The 24,183-nt window shown below is 39.3% G+C and overlaps 1 protein-coding gene across 1 annotated transcript in view; it reads right to left on the bottom strand.

The window, feature by feature from the left end:
- Window positions 1-1,014: 1,014 nt before the first annotated feature.
- LOC127424572 (ERC protein 2-like) overlaps window positions 1,015-24,183 on the bottom strand; it is a 108,643-nt gene continuing 85,474 nt past the window's right edge. The window contains exons 7-10 of the mRNA XM_051669928.1: window positions 23,658-23,848; window positions 16,822-16,900; window positions 12,064-12,146; window positions 1,015-1,054 (exon numbers count right to left, since the gene is read on the bottom strand). Of these exons, the coding sequence (XP_051525888.1) occupies window positions 1,015-1,054; window positions 12,064-12,146; window positions 16,822-16,900; window positions 23,658-23,848 (393 nt within the window). The remainder of the gene's footprint in view (window positions 1,055-12,063; window positions 12,147-16,821; window positions 16,901-23,657; window positions 23,849-24,183) is intronic.

Genomic DNA, 24,183 nt, shown 5'->3' with positions numbered 1-24,183 from the left:
GAATATCTCAACTCTGTTGGTCCTCACAATGCAAGTGAATGGTGACCAGGACTCAGAAGGTCCAAAAATGACAAAGGAGGCATAAATGTAATCCATATGACACCAGTTGTAAAATCCAGATCTTCTGAAGCAATATGATAGGTGTGGGTGAGAAACATATCAATATTTAAGTCCTTTTTTTACCTTTGACCAGCCCCAACCAGTAGGTGGAAGACACTTCCATATTCTGGTGAAAGTGAAAGTGTAGATTTACAGTTAAAAAAGGACTTAAACTTTGATCTTTTTCCCAACAACACCTATCATATCGCTTCAGTATATATGGATTTAATCACAGAAGTCTTGTGGATTGGAAACACAAGAGTTCATTTCTCTAATATTCGCTCTCTGGGTGGAGGAGCACTGATGGAATTACCCCATAACTCTTTAAAACTGCCTCCTTACTAGGAATGTGCAAAAATCACCATTTTTAACATTCGGTTAACCGCAAGGTTTCAGAAACGGTTAATCGCTTTTTCGTTGGGAGTATAAATATAAAGAACATTTATGGCAATGGAATTTCCTGAAACACTAATCAAAATAGCAGTAAATAAGGTGCACAGTGAGCACCGAGCCTAAGTAGCACAATACATAGATCTTGAAATGATACAATCTCAAACAAAAAATAAGTCAAACTGTCACTGCCTGTATGTGCTCTGCCAGGGCAGGTTCACATTTCAATGAGGTAGCGAATGCAAGTATTGTAATGTGTGTGGAGTTGCACTACTGTGGTTAAATAGCCTCTTTGGGGTGCTTTGATTTTTTTTTAAAATGGTTTAAAATCAAATGGTATTGAACTTGTCTAATTATTGTACAAAAATATGCATACAAAAGTGAAAACACACTGTCTTACCTTTTATAAAGTGCTGAAACTTTGATCTGTGAAAAACAATCTGTAATCATGTTAAATGGTGTAACCATCACATGAAGTCCAAAAGTTTTGAGATGCGTTCATAAAAATGTAAGTTCTTTTTAACTTTATGTGGTTTCTAAAAATGTGCCGATCTTTCCCAAGATACTGAAAGAGAAAACAGTGAGATTCAGTGCAACAGTCAAAGGCGTCCATCCAGCATGTGTTAACAGTTTATGGAAAAACAGCACAAAAGCACACAAAAGCCTGTTTAACAGCCCCTAACTCGCCCTTTATTTGAAAAACTGACCTAAACCTGGCTGGAAAAACCAATGGTTTGTCGGAAGTCTGCGAGTTCGGGTCAGGATGAAGAACTTTATTGCACAAGTAGAATAACCAAATAGTGATTTTGGTATTTGAATAGTGGAATGTCGAACAGTTAACCGAATGTCGATTATCCGTGCACATCCCCACTCCTGACTTATTTAAGTGGAAATGGCTTTGGTTAATGCAAGATCTTTTGTCAACAATACTTTTATCCAGAATGACTTTCTTTTATCACATAAGTTGGTCTTTTTTTTGTTACTAAAACATGGCTTAATGTTGGTAAGTTAAACCCTCTTACTGAAATGTAAGCGCAGCATAGTTCTAGCAGGAAGACTAGCAGCTGTACTTCATCGCACCATTAGCTAGGTAACTCCTAGCCAATCACATGTAAGCCATTGCTTTATAAGTCTGCTCACAATCTATCACATTGTGTTTTAGTGTGCTAACATGGCAACATCACTCTATAGCTCTGTCTGACGTCGAGTCCATTTTGCTCTCCGATTAGCTAACATCCAGCTATGGACATGGACTTATTCACTGCTCCTTACCTTTTATCCAGAATCAGCAGTCCTCGTGCAACACATGTCAGCAAATTTCCGGATTCTCAGTGGGATCGCGCCCTCTCAGAATCATAATAGACCTGTTCCGTCCTCTCCAGGCCACAGGAGAACCAGTGCACAGAACACCTCTGAAAGCCAGCCTTCCCTTCCCAACGACGCCGTCTCTTCATCTCAACTTCTGCCCGCATCAAACCCATGGGGAGTAAACAATCAGCAAACCCGGATCTTCATCCATATCTCATTCACTTAGGAGATCTCCCTCAATCGAGCCACCGCATCCTCAATTGGAATGCACGACCCGGCGCGGAAGGAGTGTGGAAGGAGTGCACTCCTCGCCAGGTCTGTCAAAATCATTGGCTCAGGCAGCAGCTGATTTCCATCAGAAATAAGCTAAGTTCTTATCATATCCATCAAATGCATTTAGTCATGGGTCTAGGCCTTCTGTTGCCTATGCTGTCTGTTCATCATAACACATCTGCATCAATATCAAAATCCAATATTTCATGTCAACAGTGCATTCACTCTCATAGTAACGGCAGGCAACTACACGTTCACTGCGTGATCACATGAGGGTAACTCGGTCAGGTTCACTCACATGTCATTCACCGTGTTGCATGACCGAATGTTTCCCATCGGGGAATTAAGATCATTATTCAGGCATGTCATGGTGTACAGTGTTCATTGTATGGGGTCCCATCACTCCATTCAGTAAGATTTCCCTGTTTTGTTGGTCACCTTAGCTCTAAATCACGTAGCAGGCGCTTTCCAATACAAGGTATCATCCCTATGCCCTACTCACTAGGAAAGACAGAGCTCATGATGTGGGCACTCTAAGGGAGCATGGCATCACAGTTTAATATAGCCTTTACTAAAGTCTTGTGAAAGGGTCCTTAGTGAAATTATTAACTTATTCGTTCGGTTCAACATTTCGAGCGGTGTTCCCTACCCGAGCACCTTCAAGGGTGCATTAATGCCGCTTCAAAAACGCACTGTTTTCTTACACTATACATACTTCCACATTCACATCGGAAGCACCACAGTTGTGGCACGCCTCTGACACCTAGCGGTAGGTTTCGTGCTGCATTCCCTCATTCATCAGATAATTTCATTACCAGCATAATGCATATCGCCTATATGATCACGTTATACAGGGGGTAATTCCTATTTCACGGCATATTCACGTTTTATTACTCATTCAGGCATCATTAAAGTGCAGAAATTCGTATCATATGTCTTCATAAATCATTCACTTTCATCTTTGTATTGGACCATGTTTCAATCTATGGGGATCTTCAAGCATTGGGGCTTTATCAATGTTCCAAATTTCAAAGCTCATGAGTTTAACAGTCATGTCAGCCTAACTAGATTACATTTAATTTAAGTATCAAAGCATTTCAGTATGATGCTGTTCGCTCTTAATGTGCGTGGTTGGGGACGTTACATTTAGTAGCAGGTAAGTAGGTTTGGCAATCATTGGATTAAACCTGTGCCGAATCAAGCTCATTAATTTAATCTTGCTACTGTTAATTTCTGTTCCTGCTGATAAGTCATAGCTCCCTCCTAATGCTTTTGTTATTTCTTCAACTATGTTGCCAAATGCCTTATTGATTTTAAAATTATCAATGTTTTCATTTTTGCGCCACTCAATGTATGTATATATTTATATTAAAAAAAAAAAGAAAAAAAAAGGCAGATATCAAAGACGCTTTCAAAATCATGCCCATTCACCTCGCCGACTGGCTCTTCGCTGACTGTCCATGATTGTCAAAATATTACTTTGCTGTCTGACTCACTTTCAGGTGCAGAAGTAGTCCTCACATTTTAATTCTCTATCGGAAGTCCTATGCTGGATCCTTCTCAATCATTTTAAGCTCCCCTTCATACTACACCTGCTCGACGATTTCCTGCTAATCAATCACCCCGCTGCCCACACCCCTATTTTTGGATATTCAATCGAGCTTTTCAAAAGTTGGTTGTTCCCCTCTCAAGTGAAAAAACCACGGGCCACGACAGTCTAGAATTTCTCGGCATCATGCTCGATTCTCTAAACATGCAAGCTTCCCTGCCTAAAGAAACTTGACAGAATCAGGTCTCTTTGCACGTCGTTCTCCGGTCAGTTTGGTTCTCATAACGCGATCTCCTGTCCCTATTAGGCCACCTCAGTTTTGCCATGTGCATCATTCCTTCATTTCCCGCCTCCTCACATTAGCCCATTCTGTAGACAACCTCCTCTCCAAGATCATATCAATCGATGACGGCTGCCGCTCGGACCTCCTCTTCTGGTCACAGCTATTAAATCACTGGAATGGCATTTCCTATTTTACAATAAAAAAAAAAACAGAATCTCTGGACGACATGACCCTTTTCATGGATGCGGCTCCCTCCGTAGGATTCGGGGGATATTTTCAGGATCATGGTTCACAGGGAAATGGCCAGATGAATTTTTAAATATAGAAAAATGTTTCAATCCCATCGTCATGGCCAGCGTTATATGGGATTCCCTTTGGACATGCAAACGCATCATAGTTTTGCGACAATTCCGTAGTCGTCACTATAAACGATAAAGGCCGGTCCTCCTCTAGTCTCATCATGTCCCTTATGAGACATCTGACATGGCAGAGCATTTCCTGCAACTTCATTATCTCAGCCAGACACATTCCTGGGTTTTTCAATGTAATCGCTGACTCCCTCTCTCGTTTCGCTTCCAGGAGTTCCACAGACTATGCCCCCCCACCAGAGGAAGAAGAAAGACAAAACAAAACAAAAAAAAAACACCCCTCTTGGACCTCCTGCTGGATTAAGCCCCTCCTTACTACCCCATTTAAATTACGTTCCAACTTTAATGCAGAAAGGACTTGCCCGGTCCACACTCACTTCCTACAACTCCGCCTGGGCCCACTATTCCTCCTTCTGCCAATCTCACAGTACTCCTCTATTTTCCGTCCTGATCTCCCAGTGTGTGTTTTCATTTCCTTTTGCTTTCACACTAGACATCTCAAATTTCCTCCCTTATTCTTCACTCCAACCCTAGCCCCCATGTCAGGTTCAGAAACCACCTCACCGCTACCCTAAAACATTGTGGTCTCTCCCCTCATGTCTTCTCGGTGCACTCTTTTCGCATCGGAGCAGCTACTACTGCCGCTCTTCGAGGTATACCGGAGTCCACTGTCAATATGCTCGGCCTCTGGTCTTCCTCATCCTACCTGAAATATAGTCGACCTAACCCAAATCATCAAACAAGCTCAATTCTCCATCAGCCATAAGTTTTCATACCTATCTGGTGGTGGTTGGTGGCTCTCTCTCATCATATCTTTCCCTACACAATGATTCAATTCAAGCACATCCATCGTTTCGCAAGGATAATAATAGAGTGGGATATGATAAGGATAATGCATAACTATGTCTAACCTCCTCACCAGGGCTTCCATAATCTCAGGCATGGTTTCCTTTGCATAGGTATTGCACAAGCCAGCTCGCCCTCGCCGGAAAGCTCACACTATCATGGGATATCTTTCAACAGGGTATTGCACGACAGCATCACCATTATCGTATGGCTTTATGTATGCTGTTCACCTTGGCAAAGATAACCATCAAACAATGGCCGCCCTCATTGGAGGGCTTGAGCCTCATGGGATATCTTTCAATGGAGGGTATTGCATGCAACGTCGCCATTATCGTATGGCTTTACGCATGTTGTTCACCTTTCGGCAAAGATAACCATCAAACAATGTCCACCCTCGTCAGAGCACCCTTGGCAAAGATTCTGCACAACCAGGGGCTCCTCGACGGAGGGCCCAAAATCGCACTCAAGGACAAGGATAAAATTAAACTCAAAGGAGAGAAAAAAAACAACAACAAAAAAAAAAACAGACATGGACAAACTCAAAGGAGAGAGAAAAAAACAAACAAAAAAAAATAAATGCACGATTTTTCCTATTGCAAAGGTATTGCACAACCATGCCAGAGATATTGTGCATTTCATGTCAAATCTAGGTATTCACATCTCTTCTTTTTTTCCCTCTTCTCCAGAATGATAATTAATAATAATAATTAATTAATAATTATAATAATTAATAATTTAATAATTTAATAATTTTTAATAATTTAATAATGAACACCTAACACAAGACCTATCTTGTGTTAGGCAGGATATGACTGTTATCTCCGGCAGGATATGACAGATCCGAGTACAACTTCTTCGGACCACCTGACGGGGCTTACGCCAAAGAGAAACATTACATTTCTGTTTTATATTCATCAAATAAATGTCATCTTAAATTTCATCCAAGTCTGCGAGTCTTCCTGATAGAAATGTAAGCACAGCCTAGTTCTTGTGGGAAGACTAGCAGCTGAACATCATCGCACCATTAGCTAGGTAACTCCTAGCCAATCACATGTAAGCTATTGCTTTATAAGTCTGCTCACAATCTATCACATTGCGTTTCAGTGTGCTAACAAGGCAACCTCCACCACCCCACCACCATCAGTTGAGTCCCATCCTGCACGGGGGTAGGCTCCTCACCCCTGCCTCCTATCTCCAGCAGGATATGACAGTTCCAATTACAACTTCTTCGGACTGCCAGACAGGGCTTATGTCAAAGAGAGAGTCTGCGAGAGCCCAAGTCTGCGAGTCTTCCTGATAGAACTTATGTGACTTTTTTAGCACCCCAAGGACTGCTTGTTGGGGTGGGGGTTTAGCTCTTTTCTTTAAAAATAAGTTAAAATGTAGATTACTGCCTATTGAAAGATTTCAGAGTTCTGAAGTGCAATTAATTATGGTGGATATATCTAGATCTGTGCTCTTATACATAGGCCCCCTACATACTATAAGGATTTATAAATGAATTCTCAGATTTTTTTATCAGTAATAGTGACTACTTTGGATAGTATTTTGGTCCTGGGTGATTTTAACATTCATATCTGTTGTCCTTTGAAACCCTTGGTCAAATAGTTTTTTAATCTGGTTGATTCATTCAATGTTTCTGGTCCAACACATGAACATGGTAATACCCTCGAACTGGTGCTATCCTCAGGTTTTCCTGTGGCTAGTGTTCATATTGTAGATACTGTGTTCGCTGACCATACACATACTGTTTTTAATGCTACTTTGCCAGGGAAAGTTTATAACCTTTATTACTCTAGTACATTTGTATTAACAACTTCTATTGAGACTCCCCCTCTGTGGATGGTTCCTGAGGATCCTAGTTTTTTTTTTCTCTCAGTCATAATTTAAGGATACAGCCCTGGTTAAAAAGTACTACTCGTACTCTTAGACAGAAATGTAGAAAGGCAGAACGTGACTGAAAGATAAATTACAGTTTTCTTATGATATTTTGAAAGAGTGTTTATTTAAACATCAAAGAGCTGATAAAGAAATAGTTCGCCCAAAAATGAAAAGTCTCTCATCATTTACTCACCCTCATGCTATCCAAGATGTGTGACCTTCTTTCTTTCTTTCTTCTGAACACAAACGAAGATTTTTGGAAGAAAATCTCAGCTCTGAAGGTCCATACAATGCAAGTGAAGGAGTACCAAAATTTTGAAGCTCCAAAAGCACATAAAGGCAGCATAAAGGTAACCCAAACGATTCCAGTGGTTAAATATATATCTTCAGAAGCATTATGATACTGTGCTGTGGAAATGTATTTGCCCCCTTCCTGATTTCTTCTGTTTTTTGTATTTTTCATGCTAAATTGTTTTAGATCTTCAAACGAGATGCAACATACGACAAAGGCAAATACAGTTTTCAAATATATATATATATTTTTTGTTGAAGCAAAAAAGTTATCCAACACCTATATCACCCATGTGAAAAATGAACTGCCCTCTTAAACTTTATAGTTGGTTGTGCCAACTGCAACCAAATGCTACTGATAACTGGAGATCAGTCTTTCACAATGCTGTGGTGGAATTTTGGCCCACTCTTCTTTGCAAAACTGCTTTAGCTCAGCCACATTGGAGGGTTTTTGAGCATGAACTGCCCATTTAAGGTCCTGCCACAGCATCTCAATCGGGTTCAAGTCTGGACTTTGACTAGGCCACTCCAGAACTTTAATTTTGCTTTAGAGGTGGATTTACTCCTATCTCGCTGCATAATCCAGTTGTGCTTGAGCTTCAACTCACAGACTGATGACTGGACGTTCTCCTTCAGGATTTTCCGGTAGAGAGCAGGATTCATGTTTCCCTCAATTATTGCAAGTTGCCCTGGCCCTGAAGCAGCAAATCATCCCCACACAATCACACTACTGCCACCATGCTTGACCTTAGTTATGATGTTCTTTTTGTGGAACTCTGTGTTTGATTTACATAGGGTGACCATTTTCTGGTTTTCCAAAAAGAGGACACCTTTTGTTTTCTGCCGGGGGGGGGGGATTGGGTTGGGGTGGAATAATAGGGTTCAAAACAGTGTTACTATGATGCAAACTTTAATACAGTGAAAAAGACACTCTATTAGCATAACATAAATATATATAAATAAATAAGATTTTCCAACATTCTTTTGAATGTCCATGTACTAAAATACAATATTTGATGCCATAAGTGTACCTTCATTTACTATTACTATTATTTTGAATGGCCATGGAAAATGAAGCAATGTGATAATTTTACCTGCTCGCAAGAAGTAGTCGGTTAATTTACCTGATGAACTTTCACCTTTTGCTGACCCTTTATGCTTCGCAAGAGCTAAAATGTGCTTCTAAATCACTTGCACCTTTATTATCAACTGACACATAAGTGCCAGCTTTATATGTCATACATTCTGCTTCCCACGGATCTCGACCTGGATGAAAGCATGGGAATTTTTTGTGCAAATCTTCTGTAAATGTACACTTTCGTTTGGGCATTGTTTCCACTCAGCTGTCATTTGCTGCTACTGTGAAGCTGTTTGATGCCAAACACAACAGCGCTTCGTGTGTTCGCGGAGAGATTGACAGGCAGGAATTTGGCCAATAGTTGCTGCAAGCCTCTTATAATTGACCAATTGGTGTGTGAGAAGGTGGGACTTACAGAGAGGGGTTAAAGCAATGCAAATATGTGCACACACACATTGAAGTATTAGACCAGATGCACATCATAATGCAACTAAAGCCGAATCCCGGATATTTTCACAAATTTTAAAATCCCGGCCGGATGCTTTTTTAAGGTCAGAAAAAGAGGACATGTCCGGGAAAAAGAGGACGTATGGTCACCCTGAATTTACTTCAGATGTAACGGGACCCCTGTCTTCCAAACAGTTCCTCTTTCAACTCATCAGTCCACAGAACATTCTCCTAATAGGATCATCAAGGTGTGTTTTGGCAAAATTCAGAGGAGCCTTAATGTTCTTCTGGGTTAGCAGTGGTTTTTGCCTTGCCACTCTTCCATGGATGGCATTTTTGGCCATTGTCTTTCTGATAGTGGAGTCATGAACAGTGACCTTTATTGATGCGAGAGAGGCCTGCAGTTCCTTGGATATTGTCCTTGGCTTTTTTTGTGACTTCCATGATGAGTCATCACTGTGCTCTTGGAGGAATTTTGGAAGGTTGGCCACTTCTGGGAAGGTTCACTACTGTGTCAAGTTTTCTCCATTTGGAGAAAATGGCTCTCACTGTGGTTCTTTGGAGTCCCAGAGCCTTTGAAATAACTTTGTAACCCTTTCCAGACTGATGTATTTCAGTCACCTATTTCCTCATCATTTCTGGAACCTTGTCACATTTTCGACCTTGGAATAGTGTGCTACTGAGTGAGACCTTTTAGCCAACTTGCTTGCTGAAAAAGTTCTATTTAGGTGTTGATTTTATTTAACAGGGCTGGAAGTATTCAGGCCAGGCTGTGTCTAGTCCAGCTGAACCCCATTATAAATGCAGTTTCATAGATTTGTGGATTTAGTAACTAAGGGCAAATACTTTTTCACACAGGCCCAGTTGGTATTAGATAACTTTTTTGCTTCAATAAATAACATTATTATTTAAAAACTAGATTTTGTGTTTACTCAGATTGCCTTTGTTTTATGTTAGATTTTGTTTGAATTTTTCAAACAGTTTAGTAGGAGATATACAGAAGTACAGAAGAAATCAGGATACTTTTCCACATCACTGTAGGTGTGGGTGAGAAACAGATCACTTAGATTCACAGGCAAATGTCTAAAACGGCTGGGCATTACTGCCTGCAGCACCTCCGCCAGTGCGTTCAGTTGTCCAGCTATCACGGATATTTCACCCCATTAATACCGGAACATCTCCTGGTGGTAGGGCAGTGGTCAGCGATATCTCCCTGCCACCCCACGCAGCTGGACACCGGATCCTTTTGATTGCCTCTTGTTCTTGCTTTCCCATCAAGACATTCCTCCTTTCCTGTTGATACATACCATACAACCAGGGTTCAATACACCCCCCCATGAGCAGACCTACCCTACGTCCAAGGCCTCTTCTCTGTTAGAAAAAACACAAACTATCAATCTGTGCCTACCACCCTTGCAGTGCCTAAAACTAATCCTCCAACAGATGTAAGAGAGTGACATGAGAGGCTAGCGCGGTACTCCATCAGCCTCTCCGCAAGTGCATAGCTTAGCCTGGTTTAGCTCCGCCGCTCAATCCCCCTCCAGAACCCCCCGGATAAGGACTGAGTGGGTCAGCGGAAATAATTCCTCCCCACCCCTTTCCTCTTCTACATGCTACCTCACCACATAATCACATTTGTTCCCTATTCTGACTTTCTCACTTCTGCATAACCCACTTTTAATCCTTCCTTCTTAACCGTAGCCAGAAGCTCTCTTTTTCTGCTTCCTCTGCCATATCTTTCAGAGACTTCTTCAACACTGATCCAAAGATAACAATGTTTTTCAACAGGTGCTGCATTGATGTTCCAATAAACCCTCGACACCCAACCTTTACAGGGTAACTGACAGCCCTCTAACTGATGGTAACTGATCATATACCCTTCCTCTTTTTTTATTTAAGTTCTTTATTACTATAAATCTCAACTTTTATTTTCACATTCTTCTTCTTGTGTTTTTGGCGATTTACATTCTTCGTGCATGTCACCACCTATCATGTCGGACAGTTTATAGTGAAAAAGGACTTAAATATTGATCTGTTCCTCACCCACACATAACATATCACTTCAAAAGACAGTTTTAACCACTAGAGTTTTATGGATTACTTTTATGCTGCCTTTATGTGCTTTTTAAAGCTTCAAAATGTTGTTATCCATTTAGTTGCATAGTGAGGACCTACAGGGCTGAAATATTCTTCTAAAAATCTTTGTGTTAAAAAAAAAAAAAGTTATACACATTTGGGATGCCATGAGGCTAAGAAAATGATGAGATCATTTTCATTTTGGTGTGAACTATTCCTTTAGCCAGATCTAACAATTTTTGGGGGATTATCTCACAAAATTGCGATAATCCAAGATTTCTGTTTGACACCATTAATAAAAGTACTGTACCCGGAAATTACCACTTTTTCTAATCCAGCCATAGACTCAAAAATTGACTTTTAAAAAAAGTTTTTAAATTATATAATTGATAAGGTTGCTGGTATCATTTAATTTTCCAACTGGTGTCTGTGTCCCGCTCACATTTAAAACCCATTATTTCACACATGAAGACCACTTGTTCTCCTAGCAATGTTGTCCTCTCACCTTTTAAAGAGGTAGTGGATATTATTGGTTTAGGCATTTTATTTATTATAAACAATAGTCTGACATATGGCATTTTTTCTGGCTAGTTTTAAGCATGCGGTTGTTCAGCCTCTTCTTAAAAAACCTAGCTTAAACCCCCTGGACTTGAAAGATTTTTGGCTGATCTTTAAATTACCTTTTACATCTAAGATCTTGGAGAAGCTATGCAGCTAACTTACTTTTTAACAAAGAATAATATCTTTGACAGGTTTCTGTCGGGTTTTAGAGCTGGACACAGTACAAAGTAAGCTCTTCTAGGTGTACAAACAATCTCTTGCAAGGAGTTGATTGTGGAAATTATGTTGCACTGATGTTTTTTAGATCTTAGCATGATTAATAGTCAAAGGCTGCGCTATCTTAATTGAATGTGTCAGGCATCACGTTTGCATTCAGGGCTCGGCACTTGAGTGGGTTTTCTTCCTGTACAGGAATGTGCTCAGTCAGGATTGGGAAGTTCTCTTTATCATCTGCTCAAATTACTTTTGGGATTCCAGAAGTTTCAGTTCTGGGTCCTGTTTTTTTTTTTTTTTTTTCTTCTTTCTTCTTCTTCTTCTTTATATATACTTCACTTAGGGTTAATAAAAAAAAAAATAAATAAAAAAAAAAAATTATGTTGATTTACAAATGTACCTGCCTTTGATCACCTCTCTGATAAATCTCTTCATGATTGTTTGGATGATGTTAAATGTTGGTTGGGGAATAACTTTCTCCAGCTGAATGAGGATGAGACAGAGTTTATCATTTTGTCAAAATCGATATGGCAAAGATATTACAGACAGCTTTGGGCTACTGGTAATAAGCACTCCCATGTTAAAAATCTGGGTCACTTTAACCTCTGAGTTTAAATTTGATATAAATGCTGTTGTGAAAAACAGTTATTTATTTATTTATTTTCATTTATGAAAGATCTCAAAGCTGAAATCTGTCCTTTTATTTTATTGATATAGAGAAAGTTATACACACTTTCATTTCTTCCCATTTGAACTACTATAATGCCTAGAATCTGGGAATCAGTCAGTCCTCTGTATCTCACCTGCGGCTTGTGCAAAATGCTGCTGCCAGGCTTTTAACAAATAAAAAAAATGGATCATATTTCACTTGTTCTAGCATTACATTGGCTGCCGATAAAATTTTGTATCCAATACAAGGTGCTTTTATATTTAAAGCCTTGCATGGATTGGCGCCAAAGTACATTTCAGTGTAATTCAGCTTTCACCAATCCCAGAGGTCCCTTTTTTCCCACCAGCTCTGCCTTAATGTTCCCAGGTCTCTTTTAAAGTGCAGTGGGTGGCCCCAAGATTGTGGAATGATTTGCCTCTGTTTATCAAATTCACTACCTCTCTTTATGCATTTAAGTGTGGTCTTAAGACTTATTCTCACTGTCTTTTGAATCAGTACAGTATTTTAATACTGGTTTATTGTGATTTATTGTCATAACTTTCTTTTAATGCAATGTTTCTTTAATTTTTGTACAGCACTTTGGTCTACTTTTGTGGTTTTGATACTGCTTTATAAAAAGTTTGAGTTTAGTTTGATATTATAGAAATTGTTTGTCATTCTTTTCTGATTTACAAAGCCAAAATCTTTGTTTTAGTTTGCTGCGGTAGCTTGTACAGCTCTTTGAAATAACTGAAATAATTTGGCGAATTGATTTGGAACCGTAATGTGGTTAAGACCTGGAACTACTTCATAGCCGTGCGTTTATTGAAAAATTGCACACCTTAGAACGTCCAATCAATCAATCAGGATCAAGCATTCAACAGCCCTGTGGTATAAACACAGCATAATATGATGCCTGATATGCAGACCTGGGGCCTCATGTATAAAACGTGGTGTAGACTTCATCCTAAAAGTGTGCGTACGCACAAAAGTCAGATTTTGTATGCCAGAACCTACGCAAATTACCTTTACATATCCCAGTTAGTGAACTATTGTGTGTACATGCACATGCTTTATTTCCCATCCCATCTCCTTCCCAAAGTAACCATACAGGTATATGGAACTTACATCGCCTGTTGTTATTATGCTCAACTTCATCTGCATATAATTACCATATGCATATTGCCATTTAGACACATGATACTACCCCGTTTAACAGTATGAGAAATTATAGAAAATATACACACTGAAGCCTTCATGTTGCATGCAAGTACATGCTGTTAAAATAATTTCTTAATCTTTGTCTTGTTTCATTGTAAAAATATCTAAACATCCGTTAAACAAGATCAATATACATGAGAAGCATAATTATATATTAAAGGTGCACTCAGTCATTTTTTTGCTCATTAAAAAATGTTTTACTCCTAAAAATATTAATTGTAATTGTATAAAAATCAAGACCACTCACAAGAGATGGAAACTCTAGTCATATCAGTAACCTTATAAAAACTTTTATTCTACATGGAGAGGGTCCCCTCATGGGGGCTGCCATGTTAGGAACACATGACCAGCCAAATACTACTTGCTTAATCTCCTTAATTGCCTTGTTATTGGATACATTAACTCATGGGTTAAATTAATCATAGCTACCTGTAAATAGTGAATTTCTACAATGACATCTGTAAGTGAAAACTACTGTTTGAATGATGCTGCCTCCAGGCCCCTAGGTGACAGTACCACGAACAGGGTTTTCATTGCATTATGCTTCAGTATTAATGGTAAATCCTCACTTGCAATAAAAGTTCTTTCCCGCCATATGATGCCATGAGAAAGACTTTCAAAAGCAGTGCATCCATTACCAATATTTCCTTTTTCCAGCTTATATCTTAATGCATTTGTAGTTATTTATGTAAAATTTATTTAGCCTAATAACCATTCCATAACATTACATCTGATTTGAGTGCTTATCTCCTTACTTATTTATTCTAAATGTGGGTTATTATATGGAAAGCAGAGTTTATAATCAGTCTGTTGAGTTCATGGCCTCACCAATTCACACACAACAGTAAAAGTGTAAACGGTGTGCACATATTTAAGCCAAGTTAATTTTTTTATAAATCCCGATGTGTGTGTGGGAAATTGTGTATGCACAAAATGAGAATTGAAATGTGCATACGCAATTTCCCACACCCAAGGTTTTTAGATTAGGCCCCTGGTTTCATATGTACCATCACACATATGTGACAGTTAATAACTGGCCCCCTCAGAGGAGAATCACACATATGTGTTTCTGAAACAGCAAGTTATATTACAAGCTGCAGATTCAAATCGGCTTTCGTGCCTACACAGGCTGCGCTGGTCAAGCACCTGTAATTTATATTAGATCAAACAGTTACTCATACAGTCTTTTGAAGCACATGAGAAATTTATTTTATACACATACATCCAACTCGTCACCAAAGTACCACAATAAAAATTTTTACAGCTCATATACAGACAGTCAACACATCAAACGTGATCACCCGATGCGTGCAGCCATGTTTGTTTTCATTAGTAGCAGTTGTCATGCATCACACAAATAGCTACTCAGAGTCTTTTCAAGCACATGATACACTTATTTTATGTTACAAACAGCCAAATTGTCACCAAAGTACCACGATAACAGTTAACAGCTTGCATATGCACAGACATCACATCTAAACGCGATCTTCCCATGCACGCAGCCACGTCTGCTTATTAGGCGCAGATGCCGTTTTCATTCACACAAACAGCAACTCAAACAGTCTTTTCAGGCAAATGATACTTTTGTTTTCTGAAACAGACAGCCAAACTATCAAAAAAGAACCACAATAACAGTTTAAAACTTGTATACTGAGAGTGAACACATACTGAGCGCAATTACCCAATGCATGCAGCCACGTCTGTTAACATTAGTGTTTGTCTTATACACGCACGTCCACACACATACACACACACAATTACTGCACCTGAATATCCATACTTCTCTAATATATAGTATGCCAAAAACAGTATGCCAATGGAGTAGTATATCCGAATCCACAGTATTCATGAAGTGGTATGCGAGAAATATCCGGATGACCTACTATTTCCAGCGATATTCCCATAATCCCTCGGAAGCTGAGGCAACATCACGTTCAAAATGCTGGATTCAAAAGAACAGTGGTGAACCACGAGTCAGATGGCTCTTCACAACTGTAAGTGCTACATATACCAAGATAATTGTTCCTTGTGCTTAAATGGTGCTTGTTTATCATCACCAGAGCAGACAGTTTTCACGGTTGTTATTCTTACATCATATATTTAGGTCACGGGTCAATGCCCACATCCCCAGCTGAAGTATGTCTGAAATCTATTCATACTACTCGCATGCATACCTAAAAGAACGTACTGTTTTGGCGGTAGATAAGTGCCTTTCATCAAATACAGTACATACTATGAAAGTACGCTGTTTCGGCTGCAGTGATTGTCTGAGAGGTCAAACAGTGCACAAGCAAACCGTAATGCTGATATTATTTGTTCATTTATTTAGGGTTAGGGTTAGAATTATACATGTATTTTTATAGCTTTATATAAATGAAATAAACAAACAAAAAAAAAAAAAGGTATTTTTTAATTTTTTTAAATGACACGAAATAAAAAATGTAAATACTTGTCTACACACTGCCCACCTCTACCAGATGTGCAGTGTCACATATGTAAATAACTCACTCTAGGGGCACTGCAGGGGAATTTAGACCCTACTCATGAAAAGGTTAACATAATGCAGTTAAATTCCATGGTTACTTCATTGTTATTATCACTGTTGCAGAACTGAATATATGAAGCAAACTGTCTGCTACAATTTACTGTATTAACCCTCTGGGGTCTGAGGGTGTTTTGGGCCCTGAAGAATTTTTGACATGCCTTGACATTTGTGCTTTTTTCAGTTGCTTAAAAACATATTAATGGCTAAAGTCTGATAACACTGTATTCAGCACAAACTGGGCTACAATTATATGTGAACAACATGTATGTACGTGTTTGTATTTTTGAGGAAATAACGTTTATGCGTGATTTTTGAAAAAACAAACATTTTAAGTCACTGAAATAAGGCCATATAACACATACTAAACATTTGTTCACAAGACCTTTGAGAACTGGATCTTGTAGCCTAGAGTTTTTGCTACAAAAATGATGTGAAAACCATCCTGATCACTCATTCATACAAAACAATATAGTCATTTAACTTTTGTAAGACACTTTTAGTGTTATAAAGGCCATATGCGAGGAGACATGGATGATCATGAAATATGAAATTATGCAAAAAATTTTACACATTTGGACCCGCTCAAATGTCCAATGTTGGTGTGATTCTGTATGGGCTTCAGTATACGTCACACCTGACTTCATTCCCATAGCTTCAGCTACTGCTGCAGCATAGACATGACCATAATGAAAGGGAACTGAGGAAAGTCTTAACATGTGACAACTAATGAAAGGTGTTCTTACCTGTCTGGGAACATTGGGACTCATTTCTCCAAGCTGGCCAGGATTCACAGACTGCTTCTGGTTCTGCTCCTTCAATTTTCTAAAACAGATAATATTTTAACTATTGTGTCAGACACATAATGTAACACTGAATGAAAATTTGGCATTGTAATTTATTTTAGGCAAATGTTTTAACATAACTCATTGTGCTTTCAAGGCAATGTTTGTGACTGATGTTGTGTGGGGTTGTGCATTCCTGTCTGTCACGGCAATTTAATCATGCTGTGTTTTCCCTGAGCTATCTTGGAAAAGCAAAGAAAATCACAGCAGAAAAATTACAACAAACCAGTATTTTACTTTACTAAGGATCATGTTCACAGTTGTGTGTGTCCTCTGTGAGCTACCTTGTGGGTTCTTGAATATATCTTATATACAGTATATAAGGACTATGGTGTCCGTAAAATGACTTTTGCCATGCCAAAGTGTCCCACACCTGTTGCCCCATGAATAATCCTGAGGGCACCGTGGAGAAACAAATCAAAACATGATTGATGCACAGAGTACACCACTGGGAACAGAGCACTTTGCTCTCCAGAGTTCATGCCAGTTCAGGAGCCTCTGACTGTTTTTTTTTTTTTTTTTTAATTCAATTTTTCCCCTTTGTCCCAGTTGCCTCCGCGTCTGAGACCATCAACCCGCACATCTTATCACGTGGCTTGTTGAGCGTGTTGCCACAGAGAAGATTTCACCCCATCCACCGCGGCAACCACGCTCAACTCACCATGCGCCCCACTGAGAATGAACCACATTATAGGGACCACGAGGAGTTTACCCCATGTGACTCTACCCTCCCTAGCTACCGGGCCAATTTGGTTGCTTAGGAGACCTGGCTGGAGTCACTCAGCACGCCCTGGGATTCGAGCTAGCGAACTTCAGGGGTGGTAGCCAGCGTATTTTACCACTGAGCTACCCAGGCCCCCCCTCTGACTGTTCTTGACACAGCTGCATTCAGTCTAGTGTTGATGTCATCTTGATGGCTACAGAAGTTGAGGTTAGGTGATGCGCTCCACAACAATTCTTGTTGTTATGCCAAGGGAAGACTGAAGAGCATTTGGAGTATGTGCCCCCTCAAAGGCAAGTGCCTGATGAATGGCTACTTCAGCCTCACTCCACTCATTGTGCTAGGCTGCCAGCTAGATTGTGGTGAGGTAGAGCTCCAGGAGTCCGGTACCATCGTAGCATTAGAGTTTTGCTGTTGTCTTCATTGTCACACTATTTCCTTGCCATTGTTTAGGCATGCTATTGAGTACTCCGGCACCTGGCCGCTGACTTGGGCTGTCATCAAAGCACAGGGTCTCCTGCCATTTTTTTCCTTGGCATGCACATTGAATGAGGCTTTGCCTTGCCTGCATGCCTGGTGGCTGTAGGATTGCTGTGGAATGTGGATTACTGTGCAAATCACACACTGTGTCAGAAGATTACAGTTACACTCATGAGAGGATCCAACTTCTGACCACTGGTTATTCATGGATTCAAAGTAACACCCAACAGAGCTTTATTGTAACCCTAGACAGCCTCATACAGCAGAACTACAGGTAGGTCATAAAAACACATGGAGGCACAAACACAGCAAAACTGCAAAAACATACATGCATGAACATGACGTTCCAATGCATTCACTTATACTCATCTGCAGTCAAAATAAATAAAACTGACTTTATTTCAACAAATAAAATGCATAAAACATTTAGGGGCAGATTCACTAAGAAATAATTGCATCTGTTTAAAGTGCCATTTGCATGTGCTCTCTGTGCTGGTTTAGCACCCGATTCATGAATTAAATTATACAGATAAAGCAATGGCACAAACACGCCCATAATGTCGCTGCTGAACGTAATTTGCATGCACAGTTCTGAGGGTGCTTATACACTAGTGAAAGCTCCGACGGAGAGTTTGACACGAAGCACTTCACTGATCTCGGCCTGCATCACCTTGGTCTAATGATGGAATACACTCTTAAAATAGAATACATAGACTATCAATAAATTGCTAACAAAAGCCTTCATCAGACAACTAACAAAGGACAATGCATCTATATGAACATCTGCAGTTAATCCAGGATGAACTTCAGAGACATTAGTCATTAATCTTACAGTTCTTACAAAATCTTTGTTTAAACACTGGCCCTCAACACTTACTTAGTTTAATAATTTTAAACCATGACTTGCACTATACATAAGTAATATTGTCATTATATTCATGCTGTTAGCCAGAGGGGAACTGGCTCCCACAGTTAGCCTGGTTTCTCGCAAGATTATTTTTCTCCATTAACCAACATCTTATGGTGTTTTGTGTTCCTTGCCACAGTCACCTTCGGCTTGTTCACTGGGTTTCTAAATACAATTATTATTTAATCACTTATTTTTATATGCACTTCATAATCGTATTTAATCAAATTACACAATGATGACTCTAAGACTTTATAGACATTATGGTTTTATTTTCTGTTAATGCATTATTTTCTGTAAAGCTGTTTGAAACGATGTGTGTTGTGAAAGGCGCTATACAAATAAAAATGACGACGCATGGGACTACAAAAGGTCCGTATACCAAACTGACCTTTTGAAGGTGTACCACAGGGGGAAGAGGCAGTCACGGATAGAGATGGCTATTTAAAATATATATTTTCGACAGTGCACCAGTAAACACTGAAACTCTTCTTCAGGCTTTCTCTCCACAGTTACTATCTTCTTAGCCTGACAGAGAAAGATAATCGTGGACAGAGAATGAATACACAGCATGTTTGAGTTTGTCCACCATGTTCACCATGAAACATTCTCAACTTTTAGTTGCATGACAGAGCTTCACTATCAGAAACCCTTGCGTTACCTTTGAAATCAATGCATTCACAGTGTTCTCTGACGCAGCATAAACTCTAGTGTGCAGGGTCAGATTCTGAGCACTATATTAGCAGAGGATGCCGCAGACCACTGTATTTGACACACCCTGCCAGGATTGTATAGCTAGGGTGACCAGACATCCCGGTTTACCTGGGACAGTCCCTTTTTTAAGAGGTGTGTCCCAGTGTCCCATCAATTCTCTAAAAAATTAACTATGTCCCGGTTACAGCTGGTAGGCTCACTGATCTTTTTCTTCTTAACTGAAATGTATCTGGTTACCATGGCAATGACATCGTGCACTTGGCAGCACAAGTTAGAAATACCCAAATTAAAGTTTTGTAGGAAATTAGTGACTTTGATGGCTGGGTATATTTACAACTGCCAACACTCATCTCCAATAATATGTGAGAATTGTATAATGGAATTAGTTTAGGAATCCTGGCCGCGTTCGACCTCCATTATAAAAAGGATAAATAACAAATGATCAGAGTAGAAATCTGAATAAAAATTCTCCACCATTAAATATATAATACAACAGGCTCGTTGTATCTGCTCACAGTTTATATGTAAGGAATATTAGCTCAAGAAGGGAATTATGATTAATTCAGGGAATATTGAAAGAATTAAGGTGTACGTCTGATCACTTGGCCACGCTGAGTTAATATGATACATCTGTTAACTCTTTAGAGTAATACTATTCTCATGGCCATTGAAAATAATATCACAAATATGTTGAAATATTGTTCGAGCGCAGAGTGCAGATATTTGAAGAATCAATTGACGAGATTATCTATCAAAATATACCACAGTCAAATTCTCTTTGAATACAAACAAGACTTTATTTCTAATCCACAACATAAAAACTAAACTAACACATAAAAAAACAGGTTGGTGAATGAGCTGTAACAGAAGGTGAATGGAAAGGACCTGTAATGGAGAAAATTTAACTTTATTGCGTCTATAGGCCAAGCCCTGAGAACCATCAATACTTCATTGCACTTTCTAGCAATAGTTTGGAGCTGTACTTCTAGTGTTTCGTTGCTTTGGTTCTTTGGCTGTGTCTGTAGAAAGTTCTGGTTGTTCTCCGTCGATGTTTTTGGATGCTAGATGGTTCGGTGCTGGAATGATCAGGCAGGGCTTTGAAGCGAGGCCGCCCACAAGGGAGACTCGCAACTCCCCATCACGTTTGTGAGTCAGAGCAGAGAAGAGAACTCCTTCCAGAACTCTACATTGTGCGGAACCTGGGCAGAGGGGCGCCGAAGTGAGCCAGCCGACGAAGGGCTAAGAGAAGAGCAAGAGCGTGTTCATCCAAGGCGGGGAGGTTTTTTTTAGTTGAGGTTGGCCGCACCCCAAAGGTGCCTTGAGCCAATCAGAAGTTTCTTTTCAGATATCATGTGATCATCTCTCTGTCCCTCCTTCTGAAGGTGATTAATGAGTCTTTGTTCTTAAGGTTTCTGTTTCCCGCTCAAAATTGGGCAATGTTTAATCATTAACTTTTATATAATGAAATTGTTAAGAAATATTAGAAGATACCCTTTATTAGCCTTCGAAACATGCAAAATGACACTCAACGATAGTGAATATGACATAATTTCATGAATATTCAATGTGTTAGTTACAAAACATGAAAATACCTGATTAAAAATCATAATGGTTAATGAATTTGTTTTACAACATGGATAATAGATTACACGTTATGAGAAACATAACTGTCAGGGTTATTATCAGGTTAACCTTGAATGACAGTTCTAAGCACTTTGTCAGATTATGTGCAGGATAAAATTACAGTAAAGGAAGTTTTGCGATTGTTCCTGGATTAAGATGAGATGTACTGATATGTGTATACACTTGGCAAGTTAATTTTGTACATTTGAAGTTATGAGCAGAGCATTAGTTTTGTGTCCTTCTAAAAAAAGATAATACAAAGGGATCATTTCAAAGAAAGCCTGCTTTCTTCAAGTCTTCAATCTCTTTTGTCTTGGATGAGTTTTTAGCACATGACAGTCAGGCGTTCCACAGTAAATGTCTCATGCTCTCTTATTAGTCTAATTTAAGTGTAGCAAATTGTTTATATCGAAAGTCAAATGAGTGTCTTAGATTTCCATGGCACCATCGGGGTTTCTTCAGAAGAGTCTCTTGCAGATGGTCAAGATAGCCATGTCATGTGATGACCATTAAGTGTGGGGGGTTTCTAGGAGCGTGTTCAGACAGATCTACCCTTTGTATTTCAGACAGTTTCACTGGCCAGATGCAGGTCAGCTCATACTCCTTGGTGCCAGTCTGAATTTCTAGCTTCTTAATGCTTAGAGGAATTTCCCAGACTTATAGGCCATCTTGGTGTAATTCTGTCTTAATTCTTCTTAATTTCCTTCTGCCTGGCTGCTCAGATCTTACAGTGTTTTCAACAACGAACTGAAAGAAGCCAATCCATTTCTTCGCGCAACACATGAAAATGTAAGCAAGGTGTCTTCTGTCACTGTGAATGTTAATTTCCCCATGAGCACGGCGGTAAATCAGACAATGTCACATTCAGTGGCGTAACTTAGATCCTAAGGGTCCCAGTGTAAAGCACTAGTCGGGCCCCTTCGGTCAAGTTGTCGACCAGGGGGATGGGGGTCACAGGTGGAATTGTGAAGTTGCCGACCGGGGTGGGGGGATTGTGGTTATGTGTTTCACTGTACCTTCTGAATATTGCAGGCCCACTTCATCATATCGCGGCCCACTTTGGCATAATGCGGCCCGACCATGTTTTCCCGGTACTTATGATGGCCAGTCCACCTCTGCTTTCGGGCCTCCATCTCTCCCCGGTCCCCAGTGCAGCTGTACACCCTGCACTGCCGGTAGTTATGCCACTGGTCATATTCAGACAGCTACGCTGCACTTTTTACGTAGTACAAGCACTTCAATGTTGAGATCAAATCATCCTGTTCAAAAGTTTGCATCCCCTTGGTTTTTCTTGTGTTGCCTTCTTGAGCATCAATGAATGATTACACCTTTCATAATAGCTGTGTATGAGTCCATCAATTGTCCTAAGTGTCAAAAGCTGGATGTCAATATCATATAGCCACTGTTGGGAAAAATTCAATTGTGCAGAAGATGCTGGGAAACCAAATAATGTACAGTAGTTGGGGGAGTTTTCTTAAGAAAAGTGGGCAGCTTCACTGCTCAGGACAAATCAGGGATTCATGAACAATTACACAAACAATTATTGATCATCGATAAAGCAACACACATATTAAGAACCAATGGAATGTAAACTTTTAAATAGGATCATTTGTATTAATTCAGTTACTATTTTGTCTTGTGGAATATACTGTATGTGAGTATATGTTATGTCAAATAGCTTCTTCAGGGCGGTACTAAAAAAAAAAACTTTTTTTGATCCCTCTTTAAAAAATAAATAAATAAAAATAATGCAGGTTATAATGCTCATGCTATCTTTGGATGATTATTTGGTTAATTTCTGCTAATATGATCGGTTGAAAATGTTCACAAACATCTCTTTTAAATGAAATTCATTTTACTGCCTACATTCATTTGGCGGTAATAGTGTAATCTAAATTGCTCCACGCAATTTTTGTGAATGAAGCGCAATCTACAATGAGCCTAATTTACATAGAAAGGAGGCATGTTTGCGTGGAAAGGAATGACAATGACTTCATTTAAATACTAAAAAATGCAGTGCAATTTCAGTGCTGATTATGTTGCTAAAATAGATTGCTTAGTGATTTTTTTGCACTGAAATACCACTCGCAAAAGTGGCGCAACTGTTTAGTGATTCTACCCCTTAAAGGAATAGTTCACCCAAACAAGAAATTTCTCTCATAATTTACTAAAATTAAAGAAAGAAAGTCATACACATCTGTGATGGCATGAGGGTGAGTAAATGATGAGAGAATCTTCATTTTTGGGTGAACTACCCCTTTAATGGCATAGTAAGGACTATACTGTATGTACCTCTCCAGCTCAAGGATTCTCTTGTCCTGGTCCAGACGCTCAGACTGCATGTTCTGCAGAAGACCCAGAAGCCTCTGGACCTCAATCTTAGACTTCTCTGATTCCTCTTTATGAAGTACAGCTTCTGTCTGGAGAACCTGCAGTCGCATTGAGAGCTCAGGGTTCAGACGAGTGTCTTCAGCTTCACGCACCTTCAAACAAACACGTGCAAAACAGCACTAACATCACCAAGGTTTAGATATTAAATATCTGCTAAATCTATAAGTACTATATTTTAAAGATATTATTTTAAAGAAATTCACTGTCAATTCATAGATATCACTGTCAGGATGAATGTTTTCACAAAATACTTTACATTTGGTCTATATTTCTGTTCTTTATTTCTATTGTAGATAGAAAAAAAAATATATGTATATATATGTATATGTATATGTATATATATATATATATATATGAGGAATGGAATAGTACCAAAAGTTATTTTGGAACAATTTGCTTTTATATTTACTCTTGTCATTTGGTTTAT

The sequence above is a fragment of the Myxocyprinus asiaticus genome, chromosome 33, assembly GCF_019703515.2.
Source record: "Myxocyprinus asiaticus isolate MX2 ecotype Aquarium Trade chromosome 33, UBuf_Myxa_2, whole genome shotgun sequence".
NCBI classification, from domain to species: domain Eukaryota; kingdom Metazoa; phylum Chordata; class Actinopteri; order Cypriniformes; family Catostomidae; genus Myxocyprinus; species Myxocyprinus asiaticus.
This window is presented reverse-complemented; position numbering and strand designations above follow the sequence as displayed.